General features: G+C 35.5%; 1 protein-coding gene across 1 annotated transcript in view; it reads left to right on the forward strand.

Annotated features, from left to right (window-relative positions):
• Nucleotides 1-2,438: 2,438 nt before the first annotated feature.
• The window catches only part of LOC136041325 (uncharacterized Golgi apparatus membrane protein-like protein CG5021), a gene marked incomplete at its 3' end in the record, with an annotated part of 33,363 nt that continues 10,244 nt past the window's right edge, over nucleotides 2,439-25,557 (forward strand). Inside the window, 3 exon segments of the mRNA XM_065725952.1 lie at nucleotides 2,439-2,583; nucleotides 16,872-17,026; nucleotides 19,986-20,191. Of these exon segments, the coding sequence (XP_065582024.1) occupies nucleotides 2,540-2,583; nucleotides 16,872-17,026; nucleotides 19,986-20,191 (405 nt within the window).

Genomic DNA, 25,557 nt, shown 5'->3' on the forward strand with positions numbered 1-25,557 from the left:
ATTGCAGAGGGGACAACCCATTTCATATACAGAGTAATTTCTGTTTGTTTTAAGTTTTAATATTGCTCCTTACTTTCAGTTTAAAAAACTAGTTTTTTTTATTTAATTTCTGAACATTTTTGAATTAATGCATTTTTGATTTTGGCTCTCCGCACATAAATTATTAAAATGAAATTTGCATATTAATTTTTTTTTGGCTAAATGGCTTTTCTTAGTTTTGATCAGACAATTTTGAGAAATTAGGGGTGGGGAAGGAGGCCTAGTTGCCCTCCAATTTTTCGGCTATTTAAAAAGGCAACTAGAATTTTTAATTTTTAACAAACGTTTTTATTAGTAAAAAATATACATAACTTAAGAATTAACTTACATAACCAACTTTTATACTCTTATATTTTTTATTATGTATATGAGGGGGTTTGTCCCCTTGTTAATACCTCACCTTTTATACTAAATCTTAAGTTTTGTCCCAATTCTTTAAGAATGACCCCTGAATCAGAGAGGCTGTGGAATAAATAGTTGAAATTACCACAACTACTACTATATCATCTACAAATAATATACATGATACCCTAAACCAATCCAAAGATACAAATGGGGCTCCATTATTTTTTCATAAAACTGTCTAAATCATTAACAAACAAGGAGAAAAGCTTTGGGGATAAAGTACATCCTTGTTTCACACCAAAATGAGACATAACTAGTCTAGAAAATTTCCCCATCACCTTTACAACAAACTTCACCCTCCTATACATAGCTGCTATTATTGCTACAAAACAAGACAGCAAGCCTATTTCTAACAGGCTTTCAATTAACAACCTCCTATTTACTGAATCAAAAGCACTTCTCAGGTCTAAAAAGATACAAATAGCCAACCATTTTTCCATCTCAATATTTCCAAAGTAAAAATATGGTCAATAGTGCTGAATGTCAATCTGAATCCCACTTGTACTGGACTCAGTATTTCCTCTTTATCTAACCAATCTCTTAGCCTAAATTCCAAAACCTTATTTGCACATTAGGGGAAGGGAGGGGGGGTGCATTATATCAAATACCTAACCTAACCACCTCTATATATAAATATTAATTTAAATGTAATTGCATCATAGTTTGTTTCACAAAAGAACCTAACTTTACTTATTGAGTGTGTTCTGAATAACACACAAGTACCTAACAACCATATTGATGCATAGCTTAGATTTCTTGTTATGCATTGATGTATAGAATTCTTCTCAATTCCTATTTTGATAGCAATACATGAGGGTTTGAGTTTCACATTATTTTGCATAATTGCATAGCCTACTAGTTTTGACCCTATTTTCTAATGTAGCAAGAAGTTAGGCCTACTTAAAAAAGAAAAAAATTGCACAGCAAGTGATATCCTGATTCAATGTCTGTAGCTGGGAGTGTTACAAAACATTGATTCTTCATTTGAGTGCAAAAAACATTTGATTCTTCTGAAGTTTTTCCTATAAATTTCTCCAGGTAGGCTAATCATTATAGCTAGGTGTACTGTGGCTAAACTTACAGAGTCACACCATTGACCCTTATCCCAACCAAAATAACAGCAACACCAGGCCTTAAACTCCTAAGCTTAGGTTTTCAAGCCTGGAGTAACCTACAAGAAACTTTGCTAGGAGGGCTCAAATGTATCTATAAATTAATATGAAATAGTTGTTACAGGCTACCAATAAACTGCAAAGTTTTTTGAAGCACTTCAATGAATAACAGGATTCAATCTAGCCAAGGCTAGCTTAAGTAATTATCATTGAATGTTTTAAATCAGCTTCCAGAGTAACACAGTATTTCTTTGTGTCAAGTGGGATTGAACTAAGCTTTCTTTGAACTATATACATTTTTTTCTAGACAATTAGACCTATTACTCACTCTAGGCTATGCCATCTCTACAAAACAATTTACCACTGACTTTGTATAGGCTAGCAACTGTCCAAGGATTACAGGAATTTAATTAGAAGCTTCCTAAAGCAAGACCTGAAGACTTCATCCCCAACAAACAATTCAACCAAGCTTCTCTAGATATGCCCAGCAGATCACATTAATGCTTGAACTTTACCAATGTATTTTTTATTAAAAATCAGTTTAAGGTCAAAATAAGATTGTTTACCATCACTGGTTCTTTGAACAATTGCAGTTCCATTCTCTTCCCTGCATAAAGGCTCATAGTCTTCAAACTTTTGTGTGTTAGCCATCATAAAAGTTTTATATTATTGTAGTGATGATAATGATGTTCAGTTACTTAACTAAAGATGCTCGTTAACTATCTTTAGCAAAAGTTACTGAAAAAGTTACTTTGAAGTAACTTTTCTGTCGTTCCAGCTGCTAAATAGCCTCAGCTGGAACGGAAAAAGTTACTTTTAGTAACTTTTCCGTAACTTTTAGTTACTTTTTGTCTCAGCTGGAACACGCTCTATATTTGTTTTAGCACTTTGCTAAAACAAAGAAAGAGATTGACTCCAAACTTACTTAGTCAGCAAACTTATTGATTAAGCATGATTCCATACGAAAAGTAGGCTGTATAAAAATGTGCTCTTTGCTCCATAGGCTATGTTTACACCTAGGCCTATGGTAATTTTTGTTTTATGATTTTAGTCTAAGAGTGAATAGATGGCGAGGGGAAATTCTAGTGAATTGACTTCTTGCTATCTCAGAAAGGGTTTAGGATAAGGGTAAAATTCTTGTTAATTGTCTTCTTACTATCTTGGAAAGGGCCTAGGCTAGGAAAATGAAACTTTCAGGGATGGGTCTACAGGCTAAAGTATGTCCCAGGAAGGTATTTTAAAGTACCCACTCCTTCTCTCTCTAGAGGGCCCTGAAATTCGCCTACATGAGAGGTCTATACCTATTGAAATTTTGACAAAACAACATTTTACCTTAATGTTCAGTTACTAGTTGCTTTTTCTCTGCCTTTAGTTCTGGAAATGCAATTTCTGTTATTTGAGTAGAATTCTGAGCCTTATCAATGCTTTTTTCAAAATTTAGGAAATGTATTTGCATATCTTTAAGACCTTATAAAACTGAATTGAGCAAAGTTATGAAGCTGAAAATAAATTAGTTGTACTTTAATTAAGCATAAGATCTATTTTGCAAGGTTTCACTTTTATAACACACATACTTTTAAAGGTCAGGGCCCTCTAGAGGGAGGAGGAGTGGAGATAGTTGCTTCAAAATACCTTCCTGGGACATACTTTAGTCTGTAGATTCATCCCTGAAAATTTCATTTTCCTAACCTAAACCCTTTCTGAAATAGCAAGAAGTCAATTAATTAGAATTTACCAATTCTAGTTTAGGGGCTTTTGCTACCTGCAAAGATGATCTTCTTGGAAGATAGATATTCTGGTATTAGCCTAGATAGCTACCTGGAGATAAGGGAACATGATAAGAAAACAATTCTTAGCCTACTTTGCAATATGTAGAATAATCATAGTCAACACATTTTGGATGCAGCCCTGCTTTACCCCCAGACCCACCTGATATGCAAGTATGTAGCTTGAACTAGGCCTATATATTTGCTATCTATTTTCAGAATACATCTCAGATGTTTCAACCTGTTAACATGTATGAAACAAGGACCATTTTCAAACAAGAAATGGTGGCCAAACATAATAAAAATGTTTAATTTTGAGCTATATGTTTGCACAGTAGAGGGGAGGGGGTAAATTATAGCAAGGCTACATGCAAGATGTGTTAACTATGGTTATTCTGCATATTATGAAATAAGAATTGTTTTCTTAAAATGTTTCCTTATCTCCAGGTAGCTATTTATTTTAAATGAAACAGAGTAAGCCATAGGCTTGTCTTGTTAAAAATTTACAGTAAACAAAACAATAAGCAACACTATACATGAACTGAACCCCTGGGTATTGATTAGTACAACAATTAACTAATACACTCATAAAAAAGCAAATACATCAGAATGCACAAAGAGACAAATTCTTCAAACTTGCTTTATAGGCTTGAGTAAAATAGGTTATAAAAATGCCATAAATATTAATAATAATAATTTATTTATAACCCACAAAGTACATTAAACTGTGTAGTAAACACACAAAAAAAGAAAAAAACATAACAACATAAATAACATAGCAGCATAACAACATACAACATAAGTAAATTACCTCAATTCAAAACTGACCAAAGAGGGTCAAAAACACCAATCATTTGCCAAGTTTTAAGACATATATCTTTAGATAAATGTTTCAGTCGCAAAAGTGCATCAACAATGTCAAATTTAGAAACAACTGTATGATTCCAATACCACCAAGGCAGACACAGCAAATACTTGCAATACTTAAAATATCCTGAGCATATTTTCTTTGTATCCTTCTTGCAAAGGAGGAAAGCAAAACCAGAAAGATAAAAAACAGCAGGGGTGCAAAAACTAGAATAAAGACAGCATAGTCCTTTTTGGTTATACTGACCACAATTTGGTGAACTTTTTGTGTATCCAACCTGCATACTTTTCAGCATGCTGGATGTGATAGCAGAGCAAGTAGACAAAAGTGACATGGAAAAAGAGAGACCCAACCATTTAATACCTGCTGAACATGGTATAGTTGAAGAACCCAAGCAAAGAGGTGATGCTGATGGAGGACTCCCAAAACACAAAAACTCACATTTGGAGGCATTAACTGAAAGACCTGCTGTGGATAGTGCAGCTGAAAGCCAGTAAAAGTTGGTAATTAGACTATGTTTTGTCTGGCTAAGAAGCAGAACATCATCATTATATGCAACATGACTAATGCCTAAACTTTCATTGTAAAAAATTGATGGTTGAAGATGTTGGAGACACAAAGCTAAAACACATTTTTAAATATGCTTGGGGATAACATGGCACCCTGCCTAACTCCTTTTTTAACAGGAATATACTCCCCTACAGTACCATTCCACTTCACCCTAACTGAAGAATAGCATACCAATGCTTAAGTATGGAAACAATAGAAAGGTCAACACTTGAGGCTGCTAGAGAAAACAAAGCATTTGAATGAATTGCATTGTCAAAAGCACTAGATATGTCATCAGTCAAACAATACAGGGGACTTTATTGAGCAACAGCTTGTTTCATTAGCCAACGCACAATATGGTGAGCTTGAATGCAGCCTATACCTTTTCTAAAACCAAGCTGGAAGGGTGTAAAATTGCACTTGGAGTTAATGGCCAGTAGCAGTACATATTCAAATAGCTTACTAACAAAACAAGACACAGTGATAGGACGGTAATTAGAGCAAGCTCCGGGGTCCTTACCCCAGTGCTTACCCTCACTTACCGAGTGCAACCATTACCCATATTATGGTTCTATATACTGTCCTTCTTAAAAAAGGTTCTAATCAAAGCTGTAACATTATTTTTTGGAACAACATGATCATATAACATGTTCCATCACCTAATGGACCAGTTTACTAAAGAACCCTGCCCAACCTTTCTTAAAAACCATTTTCTGATATAATTTTAATGAATTTTATGATGAGGATGAATAATGGCTAAACTGATAGAAATCATTAAAGGACAAATTATCAACACCTTTAATAATTCAAAATACACTAACTAAGTCCAATCTACCCTTCTTGAATTGTAAAGATGGTAGGTTCAAACATCTTAGTCTACACTACTTCTTAACAAGGAAAATAGATTTTATAAAATTAATCCAAATAACAATGATAAATAGTATTAAGTGGCAGAAAATGAAGCAAATGGTTTTAACTTCTCTTGAATGTATTGCACTCTATTGAATCTACTACATCTAAAGGACCATGAATACAATGTTTTTGCAAAATGAAACTATCCCTGTAATACAGCCTGAATCTTAATAAAAGCTTCAGATAGCAACAAAACCTTGATCAAACCTTGAACTGCTCTGTTTTAGACAACAAATCCCAAAGTGGTGAAATATACAGCTCATGAGGCACAGCTAGAGCACTATATAGTTTAGCAAGTGCATGCTTACTATAACTATACTTCAGTGCAGCAGATTTGGCATAGCTGGTGCAGAAACCTGATATGGCATGTTCAGTGGTAAGAATATGAGTACTATGCATATCTGGACCATAAACAAGGCCAAGGTATTTCAGTAAAGAAGACTATAATAGATTTAACTGCCACAATAACAGGTAACAAAGATGTGGTTTTACCCTGGGCATTATAAGCAAAAAATTCAGTCTTAACAGTGTTAACATCAAGTCCTAGGAGCTTATAACCAGAAGTCAACAAATATAGGTTTGCCTGTAAAGTAGAAAGACTCAAACTGATAAGTAGGACATCATCTGTATAGCAAATCAAAATAAAATCACAAAGGTCACTATAACGTGAAAGCAATGGAACAATGTGGGGTGCAACTCCAAAATTGAGTAAAGTCAAAAATACTTTTGATTAGACTACAGAATTAAATGCTGGTAGTATATCCACACTGCACAAATATACAGGATTTCCCAGATTCTCAGCATTACTGTTGATACACTTCAGTTGGGAATAAGCAAATGCACAATTCAGATGCTTACAAAAGCCCAACTCTCCATAATATAGCATGCGTTTATGTATCATTTTAGGCAGGATAAGACTCTCTAGAACTTGCTTAAAACACTAGAAACATTAATAGGGTGATAACTACTACAAAAATTAGAATTTTCCCCCTTTTTTTAATTACCTTAATTTGCAGCTTGGAGCAATCTAAGGATTTTTCCTTGTAGAAACTCCAGAGTTGATAATATATGACACAGTTGAATATGTACACTTGACTAGTGGTTTGACATTCCTGATTTGAATGCTTTCCAGTTATACTTCCATTTTTTTGTTGAGCATTTGTTGTCAAGATGGTTCTTAAAGCTGTTTGGGGTTTGGGCAGCAGTGGTGTCTGGCAGTAATTTGTTCCAGAGGTTGGCAACACAGTTGGTCAGAAAATGGGTTTGTTGCCACTTTGAGGAGAAATGCCTGGACAACTGCAAGTTATGTCCCCTTGTACAAGAGTCCTGAGACACCAGAGGAAGGAGATCAGGAAGTGCCTTTGAATTAATAAGTTTGTGAACCAGAATGGCATCACCCCATCTTCTTCTATAAACCAGAATTGGGAGTTTCAGCTTGCATAGCCTTGTAGGGTAAAGGAGTTCATGCAGTCCACTCACCATCTTAGTGGCTCTTCTCTGGACATCTTCAAGAATTTAACATCTTTTTTGAAAAAAGGGGATGCAAGGACCATACCTGTCTCCAGCCTTGGCCAAACAAGTCCTTTGTACAAAAGGCTCAGAATTTTGGGAGAACAGGAGGAAATTGTTATTTTTATGAGCCCTGGTGATGAGCTAGCTGATGCTGCTGCCTTTTTTGCATGGGTGCTAAATTTAAGATGTTCTTCAATAATTACTCCCAGGGCACATTCTTCTAACACTGGAAAAAGGAACTGACCATAAAGAGAGTAAGTTGTATTGATTTCCTTGTGTCCAAAGTGTAAAACATGGCACTTTGACACATTAAAAGTGAGTAGCCAAGATTTCGCCAACAGGCTAAGGAGAACAAGGTCTTTCTGAAGTTGGGAAGTACCCTCAAGAGTACTAGCTGGACCAAATACCTTGGAATCATTGGCATATAAGGGTCAAGCACACTACCCTGTGGAACCTCACTGATAACAAGCTGAAAGGAGGAGAAGATATGATTGCCATCTGCATCAAATAGTCTTACATGCTGAACACAATTCCTCAAGAAATCCAGAATCCATTTAAGAATTTTTTCCTCCAAACCAATAGATTGTAGCTTAAGCTCAAGTCTCTTATGATAGACTTTGCCAAATGCTTTTGCAAAATCAAGAAGGATCATGTCAAAAGGGGTTCCCAACTCCAGTAGTTTTGTAATATAGTCATATGACTTGAGCAGATTAGTATCAACTGATCTGTTGCTTCAGAAATCATGTTGAGAGCTGTTGAGAGGACAATTCTGATCAAGATGCTCAATAACTGCTTTGTTGACAATACATTCAAGAAGCTTAACAACAACAGAGGTAATACTAATAGTTTGGTAGTTTTCTGCAGAATCTTTCCTTCCCCTTTTGTGAATGGGGGTAATATGTGCCACTTTCCACTGTGCAGGAAGCTTTGAGCTATCAAGAGATAGTCTGATGAGCTTTGACAGTGGGTATGCTATTTCTGTTCTGCACTTGTGGAAAAGACAGGGATGGAGGCCATCTGGCCCTGCAGACTTATTTACATCCAACAAAGCAAGTGGAGGGAGGAGCCGGGAGCTGACGAGTAGTATCTGGTGTGAAAGGTGATGCAAACTGGTTATTTAGAATCTCGACTTTAATAGCCAGGTATGAAACTGTCTGACCATGATGGATCAGATCAGGGAAAGAGTGCCTATTTCAACATTTAACAGAAACATACTGCCAAAACAGCTTGGGTTATTTTTTATATTTTCAACTAACCTTTCTTCATGACTCTTCTTCAGTTGTTTGATGGAGTTAGAGGCCTCATTCTGTGCCTTTTGATAGTTTGCAGCTGTTTTCTTTTTTTTAAAGTGTTCCCAGGTTTGATTCTTCCTGTTCAGTAGTTTGGTAGTTAGACAACTCACAAAGGGTAGTGGCTTTGCCTGTTGTCTCAAAAATGTTCTAGTGTGAGCTCTTTCAAAAACTAGCAAAACAGCTTTGAATTTCTGCCAAGATTCTTTGATGTCCCAAGTGACTATGGCATCCCAATCAAAGTCAGCAAGTCTCTCAGAGATACACTTGTAATCACTAACTTTGTGTTGTTTAGTAAGAGGTTGAGTAGTAGCCAAGCACAATTCTGTAAGGATAGCAGCATGATCATTGTTACCAATAGGAGCAAGAAATTCATTTTTAGTCCACAAATCTGTATTATTAAGAATAACTAGGTCCAGTATGTTAGATGTTTGGCCATCTCTGTACCGTGTAGGTTGGTCAACAGTTTGGAACAGCAAATGTTCAGACAGGCATGCAAGAAATGGAGATTCCTGTTCTTTGGCTGAAAAACCAGAACCATCAACCCAATCATAATCAGGAAGATTGACGTCACCAATAATCACCACATCTTGGTTGCAAGAGCCCTTGATAATATCTGAAATAATATTAGCAAGATGCTGTTCAGATTCAGGGCAAGAGGGAGTAATAGGACTACAATAAACCACTCCTAGCACTATTGTAGAGTTATCACACTGCAGTCTAACCCAGACATTCTCAACCCAAACACAGCAGTGGGAAGAATGTATCAAAGTGCTCACCTGAGTACTTTTGACATATATGCCAACACCTCTCCTGCAGGCACTGGACTCAATGTTAGATATGAGTTGGTATCCATTGATTTCAAGTGCTTGGGCTGTAAGGGGCTGTCTTACATTCTTGAGGCATATCTCAGATACGGCTGCAATATTGACTGTTTCTTTTGCTAGGCAGAGATGGAGTTCTGGAACCTTGTTGCAGAGGCCGTTTGCATTCACACTAAGAATCCTAATTTTCCAATATCATTTGCATGGTGAGTTGCACTTTTGGTTGCACTGTGCAGAGATGATTTAGTAGCAGAAATTACACCAGCAGAAAGAGGTTCAATTGATGAAGCACCAGAAGAAAGTGTTGAATTAGCACTAAAAAAATGGGAACTACTTGAAGACAACTCAATTACAAGATTTTTTTCACCTGATGCTGTCCTCTCTTTCAGTTGCTGAACAAACTCTCTGTGTTTAAGGTGATCCTCCCTGGACTGGTCAGATCAAAACTGGATGACCTCTCTGAGTTCAAACAATTTCTGAAGGATTTTTCTTGACCTTAAAATTAGACACAGTGAAAATTACTGGTGGAGGAGTTGGCTTGAGGTTGAATTTAGACAAGATGGCAAACGTCTAACATTCACTAGGTCGCCAGGATTGATGTGATACTGCTGCACTAAATGATCTCAAATAAAAATAGAAGGGTCACCAGACACTGGTATTCCAACTGCAACAATATTTCATTTTTGACTATCATGATTCTTTTGAACTTGCACTATTTGTGTAGTATTGGATGCACTCAGGAGTGAGATGCTAGCAGATTCGACTTCTTCTTGGGCAATCAACTGAGTAGTCTTTTCATCACACTTTGTGGAGAGGTTTTGCTCAATAGCAGCCATTTTAGTTTTTAAACGTTCAAAGTCTGCTTTCAATGTGTCCTTGGTACTATTGGCCAGTTCAGTTAACATCTGGGTGATGGTTGTCTGGAAGGACAACATGGCGGCTGAAATGGCTGACATTATGTCTGCTACAATGGAGGCATGAGTTGGTGGGCTTGTAAGGCATTTAGAACAGTTCCATGTGCATTCAAGCTTACTTGTGGCCGAGCTTAATGCAGTAAATTCCTCATCATTCAATAATAAACAAGTAGCACATGTCCATTTGCTGCAAGAGTCACACTGCAAACATTTAGCACTCTTGGCAAGGCCTGTTAGGCATTTCATACAGCAGTCTGATTTAGAGAGGCTTTCTTGAACATGCTTTCCAGGTTCATTAGATACGCTAGCACTTTTTACTGTCGATTTTGGCATAATATTGGCAACACTTATTACAACTACAAAGAAAACGGTTGAAAAACTAAACATAAACAAAGTTCATTCCAGGTGATGTGGCACTTATCAGAAATAAAGTAATTGTCTAATGAAAAACAGAATAGGACAAAAAAGCTATTGTTTTGTTAAGCATTCTTTTCTGCATCCATTGGTATATAACACATTGGGAAAGAAACATTCTGTCAATAGGAAATGTTTGTTAAATTCAAACTGAGTCACAGTACATCAATAAAGTCTGTATTAGGTACTTGACCTGTATCAATACGCATTTGAATTAAAATTTAGATAATCAACAAGTAGTGCATTTGCATTTGAAGGTCGTGGGGTGTGATACCATCTAAACTGGGAGCTTTGCAATGCCTCAAGAGCCAGATTACATGCACGACATAATTTTTAGAAACAAGAAACATTTTATGTTTATGCAGTAGTGGGCCAAGCCTATTTTTTAATAAGGCATCACTTCCAGTTTCTAAATTTGAATCACAAGAGCCAAATACAGCAGAATAATGGCAAAACCATTGCTCTTCAGGAATACTCATGCTCACTTTACTATGACTATTCTGAATGTTTCTATATTTTTTTCACATGAAGTTTGGATTTTTAAGAGTCTCAGCAGAGTCATGCTCAGCTTCCCTAGATTGAAGGTCACTGACACACTTGGTTTATTCCTTTTTGTCTTTCTGGAAGGCTGGAACAGAAGACCAGATTGTGACTTATCACAATCAACAAATACAATATCACATTTTTGAATGTCTTATAGTTGTGCTTAAGCTGGGATCATGACTCCAGCCAAACTTACAGGTACCTCTGTTCTCTTTAGCTACCAGGACAGAGGCTGCCTCCCCATGCTTGATAGCATGAACAATTTCAGCAGCATATATGTCAAGATTAATGCTATTGCTTACACCATGAAGTGAAAGCTGGAACAGTACTTTAATTTTTGTTATTAAAAATTAAAAATTGTTAGAGAATCTTGTCAACCTTTTCCCTCTCTTTCTTATAGTAAAACTGCAGGGGATTTGTCCTAGTATTAGGCAAATCACTAATTTCAAATGACAAGCCAAAGTGATTGCTGAACATGTGCTCAGAATCCACTGCAATATTTGAAGCAAGAGTAAAGTTAGAGACAACATGATCTATATTGGAGCTGCTACCTGAGTTATGTATATATGTAAAAATATCACCTTTTCCACAAATCACTGCACCTCATCAGACATTTGTGTGCTCATATTGACATGAGTGCACAATATCAGAAAATTTTTCCATTCTTAGTTAGGTTGCATTGAAAATTCACTGATTATGTAGTGGGTATTACCCAAACAAAGCAAAAGTCTACAAAGGCAACTGCATGCCTCTGCAAAACATTTTTGGCTTTGGATAGAGTCATAATTGGTGGGGAAAATAAACATTAATAATGATGAACATGCTGGGACCTTTGAGTTGGGAAGCTATTTAGAATTATCATGATTCTAATTTCTTCAGAGGCAGGCTATTATCATAAAAAATAGCAGTTCCACTACTGTCTCTGCCTGAGCCACTCTGACAAATGACCTCATGAATTAACACAGATTTGTTTTGGAAACACTCATAAAGACCAAAGATTTCTGCAGTAAGCAAATGTTCCTGAATACGTATTATGTCATACTTGTCACATAAGTCCTGTAGTTATTCCATCTTATTATGTCCAAAATATCTCAAGAAAAGATAGAAATTTCTCTCTTCATCTGGTGGAAGGGGTATTGGTGTTAGCAATGGCTTTTCTCACTACAGGAAACAAAAGACTAAAACTGGGAATGATTCCATTTTCCAGGTGGACAGAGAGCACGCCTAATTTGCAATGAACTACAAGGGTTGGTTCTAATAGACTCATGAGGCTCAGCCACAGCTTAGATACCAATACAGTTATGGAAACTCCTATCTTACCCATGAGAAGCTTTTGGTACAGAGCTCTGAACTTGGCGCCTCCTCCAAGCCCTCGCTCCGACGCGTAGATTGTACTACAACACCATAGGCGGGAACACCATAGCTCTGAACTATTGGTATCTAAGCTGTGAATTGCTCCAACTTTTAGATTCAGGCCACAGCTTAGATACCAATGCCATGTTTCCTGTCTCCAGTCGCTAGCATCGCTACCATGCACTGTGTCCCAAAAATAAATCAAGTTTTCATAACTGTATTGGTATCTAAGCTGCAGGCTCAGCATGACTAGAGTGCTTCTGAGTACTGGTGTAGTCCTTAGCCAGATGATCAAAGGAAAGACATTTGAAGAACCTCTACAGGACAGCCTTTAATTCAAAGACTTGCTGTACTGTATATTCTACTTTCAAGCCAAACTTCAAGACCAGATTACAGCTTAGTTTATATGTAAAATCAGTTTGGCACTTCCTCAAGCTCTAAAGCGTCTTGCTTGAAGCACCTATAGGTTTAAACTAGTAATATCTGCTTCCAAGGTGTCAAGTGGGAGAAATTTAGCAATTGCCAAATACTTTTTGTGTCAGAAAGATACTTTGTTTTCAGGTTTTGTCTTAAGCAAATCACTTAGAGCTTGTGCAACTTTAGGTTTATCCATGAAGGCTATTAATCTAGTTTTGGTCTGTTTTACCCAAAATATACTGCCACTATCGGAGTGCTTGTCTAAAAAGTCTTTCTGCTTAGGACATGACAGCATATCATGCTGGGGGATATTCAAGATAAATGCCTGGTGTAATTACCATAAATTGCAACTTGGAGCAATTGAATGATTTTCCATCCTGTAGCATTGCTCAGCATTTCTTCAAAAATTGCCATGTGGATCGATTCGGGAATTGTTTTGAATATTGAGTAGGTTTTATGTTGTGGTCTGGGACTCCAAGGTGTCCCATTCCAGCTTCCATTCCTTATTGCTCCACTCCTTGTCAAGTGAGACTTTGAATTCTTTGACGGTCTTACTGGATACAGTATGATTGCTCAGAGAGTTCCACTGGTCTACTACCCGGTTGGTTAGGAAGTGATGGCGTTCCCTCCTCTGAGCATTGACCTTTATGAGCTTCTTAGAATGACCCATTGTCCGCTGTGATGAATCGATGAAGAAGAGACCATGAATTGGATTGTTGTGAATCAATTTGTAAGTGTTAATCATGTCACCCCCTTTTTCTGGTAAGTCATACTGTATAAGTCCAGAGTTTGCTGTCTCATTGGGTAAGGAAGATGTTGGCACCCGTCTACTATCTTTGTTGCTCTCCTCTGTACTTTCTCTATCATGTCCTTGTCCACTTTGTAGAAGGGAGATGCAATTGACATGCCAGTTTCTAGCCTTGGTCTGACAAGACTTTTGTATAGCTTGTTGATTGTTCATGGAGATCTAGTCGTGAATGTTCGTTTAATTGTCCCTAAAGCGCAGTTTGCACTAGCTACAATCTTTTCAGTATGACTTTGAAACTTTAACTGACAGTCAACTATGACACCCAAGTCTCTTTCCTCTGTAACTGCAACTAGGGGTTCTCTTTTACCAGTTATTCGGTTTTGCATGGTGTAAATATGTTTTTGATTTTTATTGCCAAAATGTAAAACTTTACATTCACTTGAATTAAATTCAAGTAGCCATTGTCTAGCCCAGTCATCCAGCTTGTCAAGACCGGCTTGGATTGAGGCAGCCTCCGCCCAAGATGATGCTGCCCCAATGAGCTTTGATGGTAGTAAAGAGGCCTGATAGTGGCTTGTAAGACTGCTCATTTAATCAATTCACTCATTGACTTTCAGTGACAAGGAAGTTATCACATCCTGATGGGTTATTGGGACTTCTGATACTTTCCAGACAGTAAAGCAAAACTTAAGGTCAGGTGTAAAGCTTTTAGGATTTCATAAATGTTAGAGGCTAGTATCACCTTGTAATTTGGGCTCTTCTAGTTCATACCAAATTATTGTCAAATTGCTTTACAATTTCATTTACACATGCATGATGATCGGCTCCTTTACACATGCAAAAATCGGCTCCTTTGAGATAAATTTCACTATTGTGCTCACAGCAGCCTCTTCTGATATGCCATGTTCATGATTCAAGGCTGTTTGAACAAAGTTCAGAACAGGTGCAAACACATATCCATATTTGCTTGCCATGACGTCACATTTGCAGTCCAAAGCTAGAGTTTTAACTTATAATTCAACATTCAGAGAGAGCTTGCAATGGTAGAACTGCCCTTCTCCTGCTTGCCAATTAGGGTTAAATTAATGCCATATTAAACCACTTTACGTCTGCACTCTTTGAATGCTCAAAATTAATAATATTTCTTAATCTCTTACTATACTCAGTTTCACTTGTTGCACAATCCAATTAGATTCAAAGTTAAATCCAGTTTATATCCTCACAGTTCAAAGATAAATCAATACTTTGTATCCAACTATTGGTTGCCTCATTGTCTTCTACAGCTGAGTAAAGCTTTGCAGGTTAATCCATCTTTTGATACAAAGAAAACTGTAATTGGCTTTGCATGATACAGCTAATACTTGTTTATCAAACATCAATTGATTATTAAAACAATACCAAGGTTCCTAATGGAATAAACAGAACATATTAAAACTTCAGCAATAGAATACTGGTGTGCCACTGCATTCACTAGGCAATTCATCATATGACATTTTCCCTGACTAAAAGTCATTGAATTTAAATTACACCAATTGACCAAGACATTTAAGTCATCCTGTAGCAAAGCCACATCATCTGGAGAAGATACGCCCTTGTAAAGCTTTGCATCATCTGCAAACATTCTGATTTTACTGTGTTGTACCTGTGGCAAATCATTTATTGATATAAAAAACAGAACTGGTCCAAAACATCTACCCCGAGGGACTGCGCTCAAAACACTACACTGGTTAGATAAGGCTTCGCCAAACCTTAACATTCTGTGACCTATGTTTTAGGTAATCTGTAATCCAAGCCAGAGTTCTCAATCAAATCCCATACTTCTGGCATTTTTTCAACAGTATAGTTATGGATACCTTGTCAAATGCCTTATAAAAATCAACATAAACACAATCAAACTTTTGAACTAAGTCAGCCATTATTTGAAAACTATTAACTACTTCCATTAGCTGAGTATTACAAGACCTGTTTTTCCTAAAGCCATATTGTGCTATGCTCCACAGGTTATTTATTGAGTTATCTATCAAGGCAATTACTGACATTCTGAAGCACCAACCTCAGCTGCTCCTCCCCCCCCAAGGGCACTGGAAATTTATGATCTTTGTGGCAGACTGTGAAAGTGAAACCTTGTATAATAAATCTTCTGGTATTAGTCCTCTGTCAGGTGTAAAAGAAAGCACTATGTTATAAAATTCTGAAAGCAAATATATAGCCTAAATTATATATTTCCTAGGTATAAGCCTAGAAGACCAGCTATACCTAAGGAAACATATTAAGAAAACAGTTCTTACTTCATAATATGCAGATCAATCCTAGTTAAAATATTTTGCAGGGGGGAAACCTTATATTCATATCTTTCACTGTTGTACAATTTTTCTTTTAACAAAATTCTGAAAAATCGACACGGATTTGACTGCATTTTTCCATTTTGAAATGTAATTAAATTGTAATTAATGCAATTAAAGACCATGCAATTAAAATATTTATCACAAAAATATATATAAAGACGAACTGTGATAAATATGGTTAGGATTGGTTAGATGGCATTTGGGTATTTGTTTATAAACAATTTTCAAGACTTAGAGAATAGAGACAAATATCTAGAAATATGATAAAAAAAACTGGAAATACAAGGAAAGAAGTGGGGATAAAGGTTTCTCCCCCTGCAAAATGTGATAACTAGGATTATTCTGTAAATTATGAAGTAAGAATTGTTTTCTTAGCATGTTTTCTTATTTGTAGCTGGTCTCCTAGGCTTACACCATTTCCCATTTCAAGAACACAGTTCTTGCTATCATAATATGCAGAATTATCATAGTTAACACATTTTGCATGCAGCCCTGCTATACTTTACCCTACCCCCCTGATATGTAAATTATATCCCAAATTAGACCTATATATTTGCTATCTATTCTCAGAATGCATCTCAGCTGTTTCAATCTGTGAGTTGAATCAACTGTTATGAAATAAGTACTAGTTTCAAAACAAGAAATGGTGGCTGCTCAATTTTTTAGTCTACATACTTGCAATATATAAATACATGTTTATTTGTTTTGGCTAGGTGTTAGAACTGCCCATACTAACTGCCAAAAAAAATTACATACTAGAAGGTATCTGCTTTTTCTTTTTAATGTTTTGTTGTGTCTCTATCTTTCTAATTTTGTCCCTCTTAATTTTAAATGGATTTGAGTTATACTTTTTTTTTTCAGGAGTCCCTATATTACAGTTTCTCATGTTCTCTTCAAGGGACTTGGGCTAATTGTTTACCTGTTCTGTGGCTGGTTTAGTGATTCTTTCATATCAAGTTTTGTGTCTGTGACATTGCTAGTTGCTCTGGACTTCTGGATCACCAAGAATATCACAGGTAAATTCATACATCGTAGTCACCTAGTCACCATAAAGTGTAAGCCATCAACATCTCAAAGACCAAGTATTATACTAAAGAAATGTTGTTTTATAATTAAATAGACCAGTGATATAAAATGATTGAATTGGTGGTAACTTCTGCGAAAGACAAATAGGAATTTTTGTAAGCTTATAAAATTTAAGTGGCTGCTGGCTCATATGATTTTGTACTTTTATTTTCATTTGATCATATACAAAATATGTGCCCTTTGTTTTTCCGGTAGGTTTTGCTGTAGGTCAGAATTCCTTACCTACCCAACAAGATCCAAGGATCAGTTATATGTAGTTTTGGTTAAATTTCTCATATATTGATTTATTACTGTTTACGTTTTGGTATTTGAGCTGATGTTTTTAAACATGAAATAATTGTCAAAAATGGTATGCTGAGCTGTATTCAATAGGAGGATCAGCATAACAACATACATCCAATCACATTTTATTCCTCCTTATCTACACTACCCTCCTTATCCTTCCTTTGAAATGGCTTAATAAACAGCTTTGGGAATCGGGAATATGAAAATGTCAGATATGACATTTTGTGTAAAAGTTGACAATATTGAAATAAATATTTCTTAGCAATTTTCTGTTGATTCATTCTTAAATGTTTCATTCAATATTGAAATAAATATTTCTTAGCAATTTTCTGTTGGTTCATTCTTAAATGTTTCATTCAACTGCTTCTAGTTCAACAACTTTTCAATTTAGAGGAAAGGCCCTAAACTAGGTTTTTAAGGCTACCAAATTTGTCTTTAAGCTGGGTCATACAGACTTCGTAAATCTTTTGTAAAGTACTTGCCTTAGGGTTTGTTGCTGTTTGTACAATAATCTTAGCCGATTGATTTGATGATTGTCCTATATAGTGGATAATCAAACAGTTCATGGTAACGAACTGTAAGTAAAGAGCAACACGGCTCAATAGTAACCAAAACTCTGTAAAACGGAATTTTGATTTCAATAAATATATCAAAAGAACCAGCTTATTATGCTGACTTCAAATATACGAGAGTCATTAAGCTTAGTGTTACCCATAAAAGGCTACAAGCCTGAGAAATTTTTCCTGATTTCCGAAAAAGGGGGGAACCACCTCCTAAAAATCAAAGAATTTTAATGGTAATCACACCTTCCGATTTAGCATATCAGAGAACCCTATGTGAGGGGAGGAAATTTTCCTTAGAGGGTGAGCCAGATTTACTGGCATTATATGAAAAACGATCAGAAGTTAAATAAAAAAATAAGTTTTGTTCAACTTGAAGTAAGAAGCAACATTAAAATTCAAAAAGAACAGAAATTAATCCATATATGAGGGGATTTTCCCGCTCCTCAATACCCTGCTCTTGCGGCTAAAGTTTGACTGTTTGTCCCAATTTTTCAAAAGACAAGTTTGTTTAATTACAATAGCAAGCTTTTTTTAAAAGTGCTAAAAGTTTTTGCGTGAATTGCAAGGTGTTGAGGAGGGGGCATCGCCTTTATTTACTGAATATTTTCTTTTCGTTGTCATTTTTAAAGTTGCTCCTTACTTTCAATTGAAAAATATTATCTAAAAAAAAATAATTTGAAAAGAGGCGACATAAGAAATAGGGTCGCTGTACTAAATTATCTGACTGAACTGAATAACGACTAAAACAGTGTGGTTAACACAGCGACCTCATACATAAAACAAATATGAGTTGGAAAAAAAAAACTTTGATTAAAATGGGAAAAATCGTAAATTTTGTATTGATCATTAAGAACTGCTCACCTAGTGTATTGTAAACACTTCCATTTCTATTAAAAAAAAATCATCTGAATGTTGCCCCTTACTTCCAGTTCAAAAAACGTTATTTTTTATTCGATTATATGATTATATGTTTTTACTGTAACACGTTTTGATTTTGTTCAGGATGAAAAATCTCTTGCAAACGTAGGTTGATATTCTTCCAAGCTTTCCCAATTGTGCTAACTATTAAAAATATTCTATTTATGACATCATCTTTTGTCAATACTAAATTTTGTCAAGACAAATATGGGTTGACACTCTTTTGAGTTTTCTCAGTCACAGATACTGTTAAAAATATTCAATTTACCACATCAGTTTATGTCAACACAGAGATAGATTGACATTTTTTTTCAAGCTTTTTGCAGTTAGATTGTTTCGTCCATTCTTTTTTGTTAATACTTAATGTTTTCGTCACAAGATAGGTGAATATTCTTTCGAGCTTTTTTAATTAAATTATCTGTTAATATATATTTTATTTTTATTTTCAGTCAATATTAAACAGCTCAACAGAGGAGCTACTCAAGGGTCTTCTGTTGAAAGTTTCCTCCCTTATAATGTCTACTCCTCATAAAGAAGAAAAAATATTCATATAATTTTTTTTTATACAAAGATCTTGACGTGGTCTCAACTTTTTCGGAGATCAGTAAACCTTGAATAAAAAAAAAATATTTATAAAAAAATAATTGCCGAAAAAACACAAATAAAAAAAAAAACTGAGAACAAAGTAGCCTATTAAGTAAAATTGGACAGTTTGATCTATTTTGATTATTTTTTTAATATTATTTCATTATTGGTGTTTACGTTTCGGTGTTCCATACTGATGTTAGTTTTCATGTATCGATGTGCTTATTGATATTTGATTCTTTTCCAACTAGCGCTAATTTTTTGTTATTAGTTGAGGACCTGTGCTATGGGAGTCTTTAGATAGTGATATGGAAAAAATCTCAAGTCTTTATACTGTAAAAATCTTTTAAAAAGCACTTTGTATCTCAATGAAAAAAGACATTACCGTATTCTCATTATTGTTGTCATTATTACTTCCTTTTCATATTTTTCATCATTCCTGGAGAAGATTGCAATTGTATTTTTTTTTACTGTCCTATATATTTTGAAAAGTTCTAGCCTAGTTCTTTTTGAATAAACCTTTTTCTGTTTTAATTAGGTCGTTTTATGGTTGGACTGAGATGGTGGAATTATATAGATGATCAAGGAAAAAGTCATTGGATTTATGAAACTCGTGAGCCGAGTGAAGTAAATCCCATTAGCCCAACAGACTCAAAAATATTTTGGTCAGCTTTGTTTCTAACTCCAGTTTTGTGGGTTGTTTTCTTCATTGTTGCCTTATTTAGTCTCAAGTTTAGGTGGCTGGTAAGTTTTTTTTATTCCCATTAGCCCCCATTTGCCCATTAGCCCAACAGTCTCAAAAATATTTTGGTCAGCTTTGTTTCTAACTCCAGTTTTGTGGGTTGTTTTCTTCATTGTTGCCTTATTTAGTCTCAAATTTAGGTGGCTGGTAAGTTTTTTTTTTATTCCCATTAGCCCCCATTTGCCCATTAGCCCAACAGTCTCAAACATATTTTGGTCAGCCTTGTTTCTAGCTCCAGTTTTGTGGGTTGTTTTCTTCATTTTTGCCTTATTTAGTCTCAAATTTAGTTGGCTGGTAAGTTTTTTTCTATTATATTGTCATAGTTCGTGGTGCCTAGCCTTTGACGAATCCATTGTAATATCGAGTATGGCATGTTATTTCTTAGGCGGCAGGACTTGTTGGCCAAGGATAAAAATCAAACAACAAAATTTTTCAAAAGTCATTAGACTAGAAGCAAATTGTTGAAAACCAGTGAACTGTAATTAATGGTGAATGTGATGTGGTTCGTAACAGCATTCTTAAGCAGATCTATAGCCTAACTTTAGTTTTTAACCTTTGAACGAACCTTATAAAATATATATATATATATATATATATATATATATATATATATATATATATATATATATATATATATATAATATATATATATATATATATATATATATATATATATATATATATATATATATATATATATATATATATATATATATATATATATATATATATATATATATATATATATATATATATATATATATATAAATATATCTATCTATATAAAAATAAGTTGTCTGTCTGTGGATCTGTGGATCAGGTGACGTCATGTTTCTGTGTCGGCTGACGTCATGAAATTAGTTGTCGTCATTTTTGTTATGACGATGCTTAGTATATTGTAAAACACATTAATTTGGTTAATAATATACCATTTAAAACACCAAAATGAACATGCTGGAGTAGTCACTCGGTGAGAGAGGGTGTCAGAACGGAGAATGATGGTCCCAGGTTCAAATCCTGGTTAGGCTAAAAAAGGTAAAAAACTAAAAACTAAAAAAAAAAAACTGAAAAAACTAAAAAAAGGCAAAAACTACAAAAAAAACTAAAAACTAATAAAAAAAAATAAAAAAGCCGAAAAACTAAAAAACCTAAAGAAACTAAAAAAAGGAAAAAAACTTAAAAAACTAAAAACTAAAAAAAAAACTAAAAAAAAAGGGAAAAAACTGAAAAATAGAAGAGAAAAAGAAAACTAATAAAATTAAGAATAAAAATAAAAAAAAATTAAAAAGATAAAAACTAAAAAAAAAGTAAAAAGAAAAAACGAAAAAAAAACTAAAAAAGCTAAAAAAAGGTAAAAACCAATAAAAAACTAAAAAGAAAAAAAGGTAAAAAACTAAAAAAATTTTCATCTAAAAAACTAAAAAAACTAAAAAAGGTAAAAACTAAAAGAACTAAAAAAGAAAAAAAACTAAAAAAGGAAAAAAACTGAAAAATAAAGGAGAAAAAGAAAACTAAAAAAATATAAATAAAAATAAAAAAACTAAAAAGATAAAAACTTCAAAAAAAAACTAAAAAGAAAAAAGAAAAAAACTAAAAAACCTAAAAAAAGGTCAAAACCAATAAAAAAAAACTAAAAGGAAAAAAAGGGAAAAAATTAAAAATTTATTTCATCATATACCAATTCAAAAACGAATGTATACCGGGATGACGACCGGGACACAGGGAATATAAATGACACAACTACAACGGGGACGCCGGGGGCACAGGGGGATATAAATGACGACCGGGACACCGGGACATAAGGAATATAAATGACGCCCGGGACGCTCAAAGAGAAATCACAGACTGGGACACCGGGACACAAATGACGACCGGGACAAAGGGAATATAAATGACGACCGGGACACAGGGACATAACTACAAAGGGGACGCCGGGGTGCACAGGGGGATATATAAATGACGATGGCGACTCAGGGAATGGTCGATTAGCAATCACCATCAACAAAGCTCAAGGGCAATCATTAGAATCATGAGGTATAGATCTGAATACGGATTGTTTTCCCATGGACCATTATATGTTGCATGTTCAAGAGTCGGTAAACCTGACAATCTATTTATATGCACAGACAATGGGACAGCAAAGAATGTTGTATATTCGCAAGTTTTACGTAGTTAAAAACATATATATATATATATATATATATATATATATATATATATATATATATATATATATATATATATATATATATATCTATATTCACAGGTGGGACATAGGGACACAACTACAATGGCGCGTAACTAATATGGCGCGTAACGACTTACGCGCGCGGGGGGGCTTGGGGGGGGGGGGCGCGAAGCGCCCCCACCAACTAGGTGTTGGGGTGGCGCGAAGCGCCACCCCAACAGCTAGTATATATGTATATATCTATATATATAAAAATAAGTTGTCTGTCTGTGTGTCTGTCTGTGGATCAGGTGACGTCATGTTTCTGTGTCGAGTGACGTCATGAAGTTAGTTGTCGTCATTTTTGCTATGACGGTGACGTCATTAAAGATATTTAAGACATATATGTTCACGTAGAAATCTATTAATGTTTAGCTTTAAAATGACTGATGAACTTACAATGGCAAAAGCCGAAAAAGATGCTCAAAGAGTCTATGTCAAAAAACTTGCTGCTGATAGAGAAAGTCAGAAAAGAAAGCGTGCCGAGGAATCAAAAGAACAGCAAGGAAACAGGCTTGAGGCTGATAGAGAAAGAAAGAACAGAAAGCGTGCCGAGGAATCAAAAGAACAGCAAGGAAACAGGCTTGAGGCTGATAGAGAAAGAAAGAACAGAATGCGTGCCGAGGAACTACCAGAGCAACGCGAAACAGACTTGCTGCTAAAAGAGAAAGTGAAAAAAGAAGGCGTGCCGAGGAATCACAAGAACAGCAAGAAATCAGGCTTGCTGCTGATAGAGAAAGTCAGAAAAGAAAGCGTGCTGAGGAATCACAAGAACAGCAAGAAATCAGGCTTGCTGCTGATAGAGAAAGTAAGAAAAGAAAGCGTGCCGAGGAATCAGAGCAACCTGAAAGTTATCGCCTGGCATTCAGGTACAGCCCAGTCGATGATTATAGCTTGAGTAGATGTGTTCAAATCGGGACAATGTCTAAAACTTGTCCCTATTGCAAGGCCTTGAAATTCAATGGTGAAACAATGGGAATGTGTTGCGCCTCAGGAAAAGTTAAACTTCCTCTATTGGCTGCACCACCAGAGCCATTGAAGACTTTCCTTACTGGAACTACGTCAGAATCTAAGCGTTTTTTGTCACAAATCAGAAAATATAACTCATGTTTCCAAATGACGTCGTTTGGAGCCCAAATCGAAAATCCAGATCAATTTATGTCTACTTTCAAAGTAAAAGGGCAAATTTATCATAGAGCAGGGTCCCTTCTACCATTCTCAGGCGAGAATCATAAATTTTTACAATTGTACTTCATCAGTGATAGAAATTCTGAATTGAATGCACGTTGTGAAATTTCTCCCAACGTTGAAAGGACAATCGTTTCCCAATTGCAACATCTTTTCCGAGAAAATAATAATTTAGTGCGTCTGTTCAAAACAGCCATCGATTTGATGCCTACTGATACGCATAAAATTGTTATTTCCGCTGACAAAACGCCTCCTGGCCAACATGTGCGTAGATACAATGATCCAACTATCGCCGAAGTGGCAATCGTTATGGTCGGTGATCCGTTTTTACCTCGAGATATTATTCTTCATAATCGAAACACTCAGTTGTTAAAAATTGCTGAAACTCATCGATGCTACGATGCCCTACAATATCCTATCATTTTTTGTGATGGAGCCGACGGCTATCACTTTAATATTAAATTGATGAATCCAGCCACTAACAAAGAAATGAATAAGAAATGCAGTGCAATGCATTATTATTCCTATAGACTAATGATTCGGAAGGATGAAGAAAATTATATTTTAAAATGCCGTGAATTGTTTCACCAATTTGTCGTTGATATGTATGCTAAAATTGAATCAGAACGTTTGCTATATATCCGCCTGAATCAGACCAAGCTCCGCTCTGAACAATACATTCATTTGCGAGATGCAGTTATAAATGACGGTAATACCACAAACGTTGGAAGATTAACAATTTTACCTTCGTCATATGCTGGCAGTCCCCGTCATATGCATGAATATGCTCAAGATGCTATTGCGTATGTTCGTCTCTATGGTCGTCCAGATTTATTTATTACATTTACATGTAATCAATCTTGGGACGAGAAACTGCAGCTTTTACTTCAAGGACAATCGGCGGTTCATAGGCATGACATTACGGCCCGTGTCTTCCAGCAAAAGTTGAAATCACTGATAAACTATATAGTAAAACTTGAAGTGTTTGGGTCAGTGCGATGCTGGATGTACTCAGTGGAATGGCAAAAACGAGGTTTGCCACACGCACATATACTAATCTGGCTACAAAAAAAAATTACTTCGAACGAAATTGATGATGTGATTTCCGCTGAAATACCTGATAAAAATGTCGATAAGGGGTTCCATGATATTATTGTAAAAAATATGATACATGGAACTTGCGGTGCACTGAACGAAAATTCACCATGCATGGCCAAACGAAGGTGCACAAAGCAATATCCTCGACTTTTAGTATCAAACACAATTACTGGCAATGATGGTTACCCACAATATAGAAGAAGATCTACTAAAGATGGCGGTAAATCAGCAATAATAAAGAAGCGTAACGGTACCACCATCGAAGTAGATAACCAGTGGGTTGTTCCATATTCCCCATTATTATCAAAAACATTTAATGCACACATAAACGTTGAATACTGTAACTCCGTAAAGGCAATCAAATACATATGTAAATACGTCAACAAAGGCAGTGACATGGCAGTTTTTGGCTTGCAGCCCGAAATCAAAGATTTCGACGAAATTGTACAATATCAGGCTGGAAGATACATAAGCAGTAATGAAGCTGTTTGGCGAATTCTTTCATTTCCGATACATGAACGTAGTCCAGCTGTTGTTCACTTAGCGGTACATTTACAGAATGGTCAACGTGTTTATTTCACGGAAACCAACGTGCAACAAAGAGCCCTGAATCCACCGGATACAACATTAACAGCTTTTTTTTCGCTTTGCAAAAATGATTCTTTTGCAAAAAAAAACTGCTGTATACTGAAGTGCCTTCGTATTACACGTGGAATACTAAAAATAAAGTATTTGAACGTCGAAAACAGGGTAAGTCAGTCGACTGCCAACCTCCCATCTTCAAAGATACCACGACAGGAAGACTCTACACCGTTCACCCCAATCAACATGAATGCTTCTTTCTACGCCTGCTTT

The sequence above is a fragment of the Artemia franciscana genome, unplaced genomic scaffold (genome assembly GCF_032884065.1).
Source record: "Artemia franciscana unplaced genomic scaffold, ASM3288406v1 PGA_scaffold_142, whole genome shotgun sequence".
Taxonomy (NCBI): domain Eukaryota; kingdom Metazoa; phylum Arthropoda; class Branchiopoda; order Anostraca; family Artemiidae; genus Artemia; species Artemia franciscana.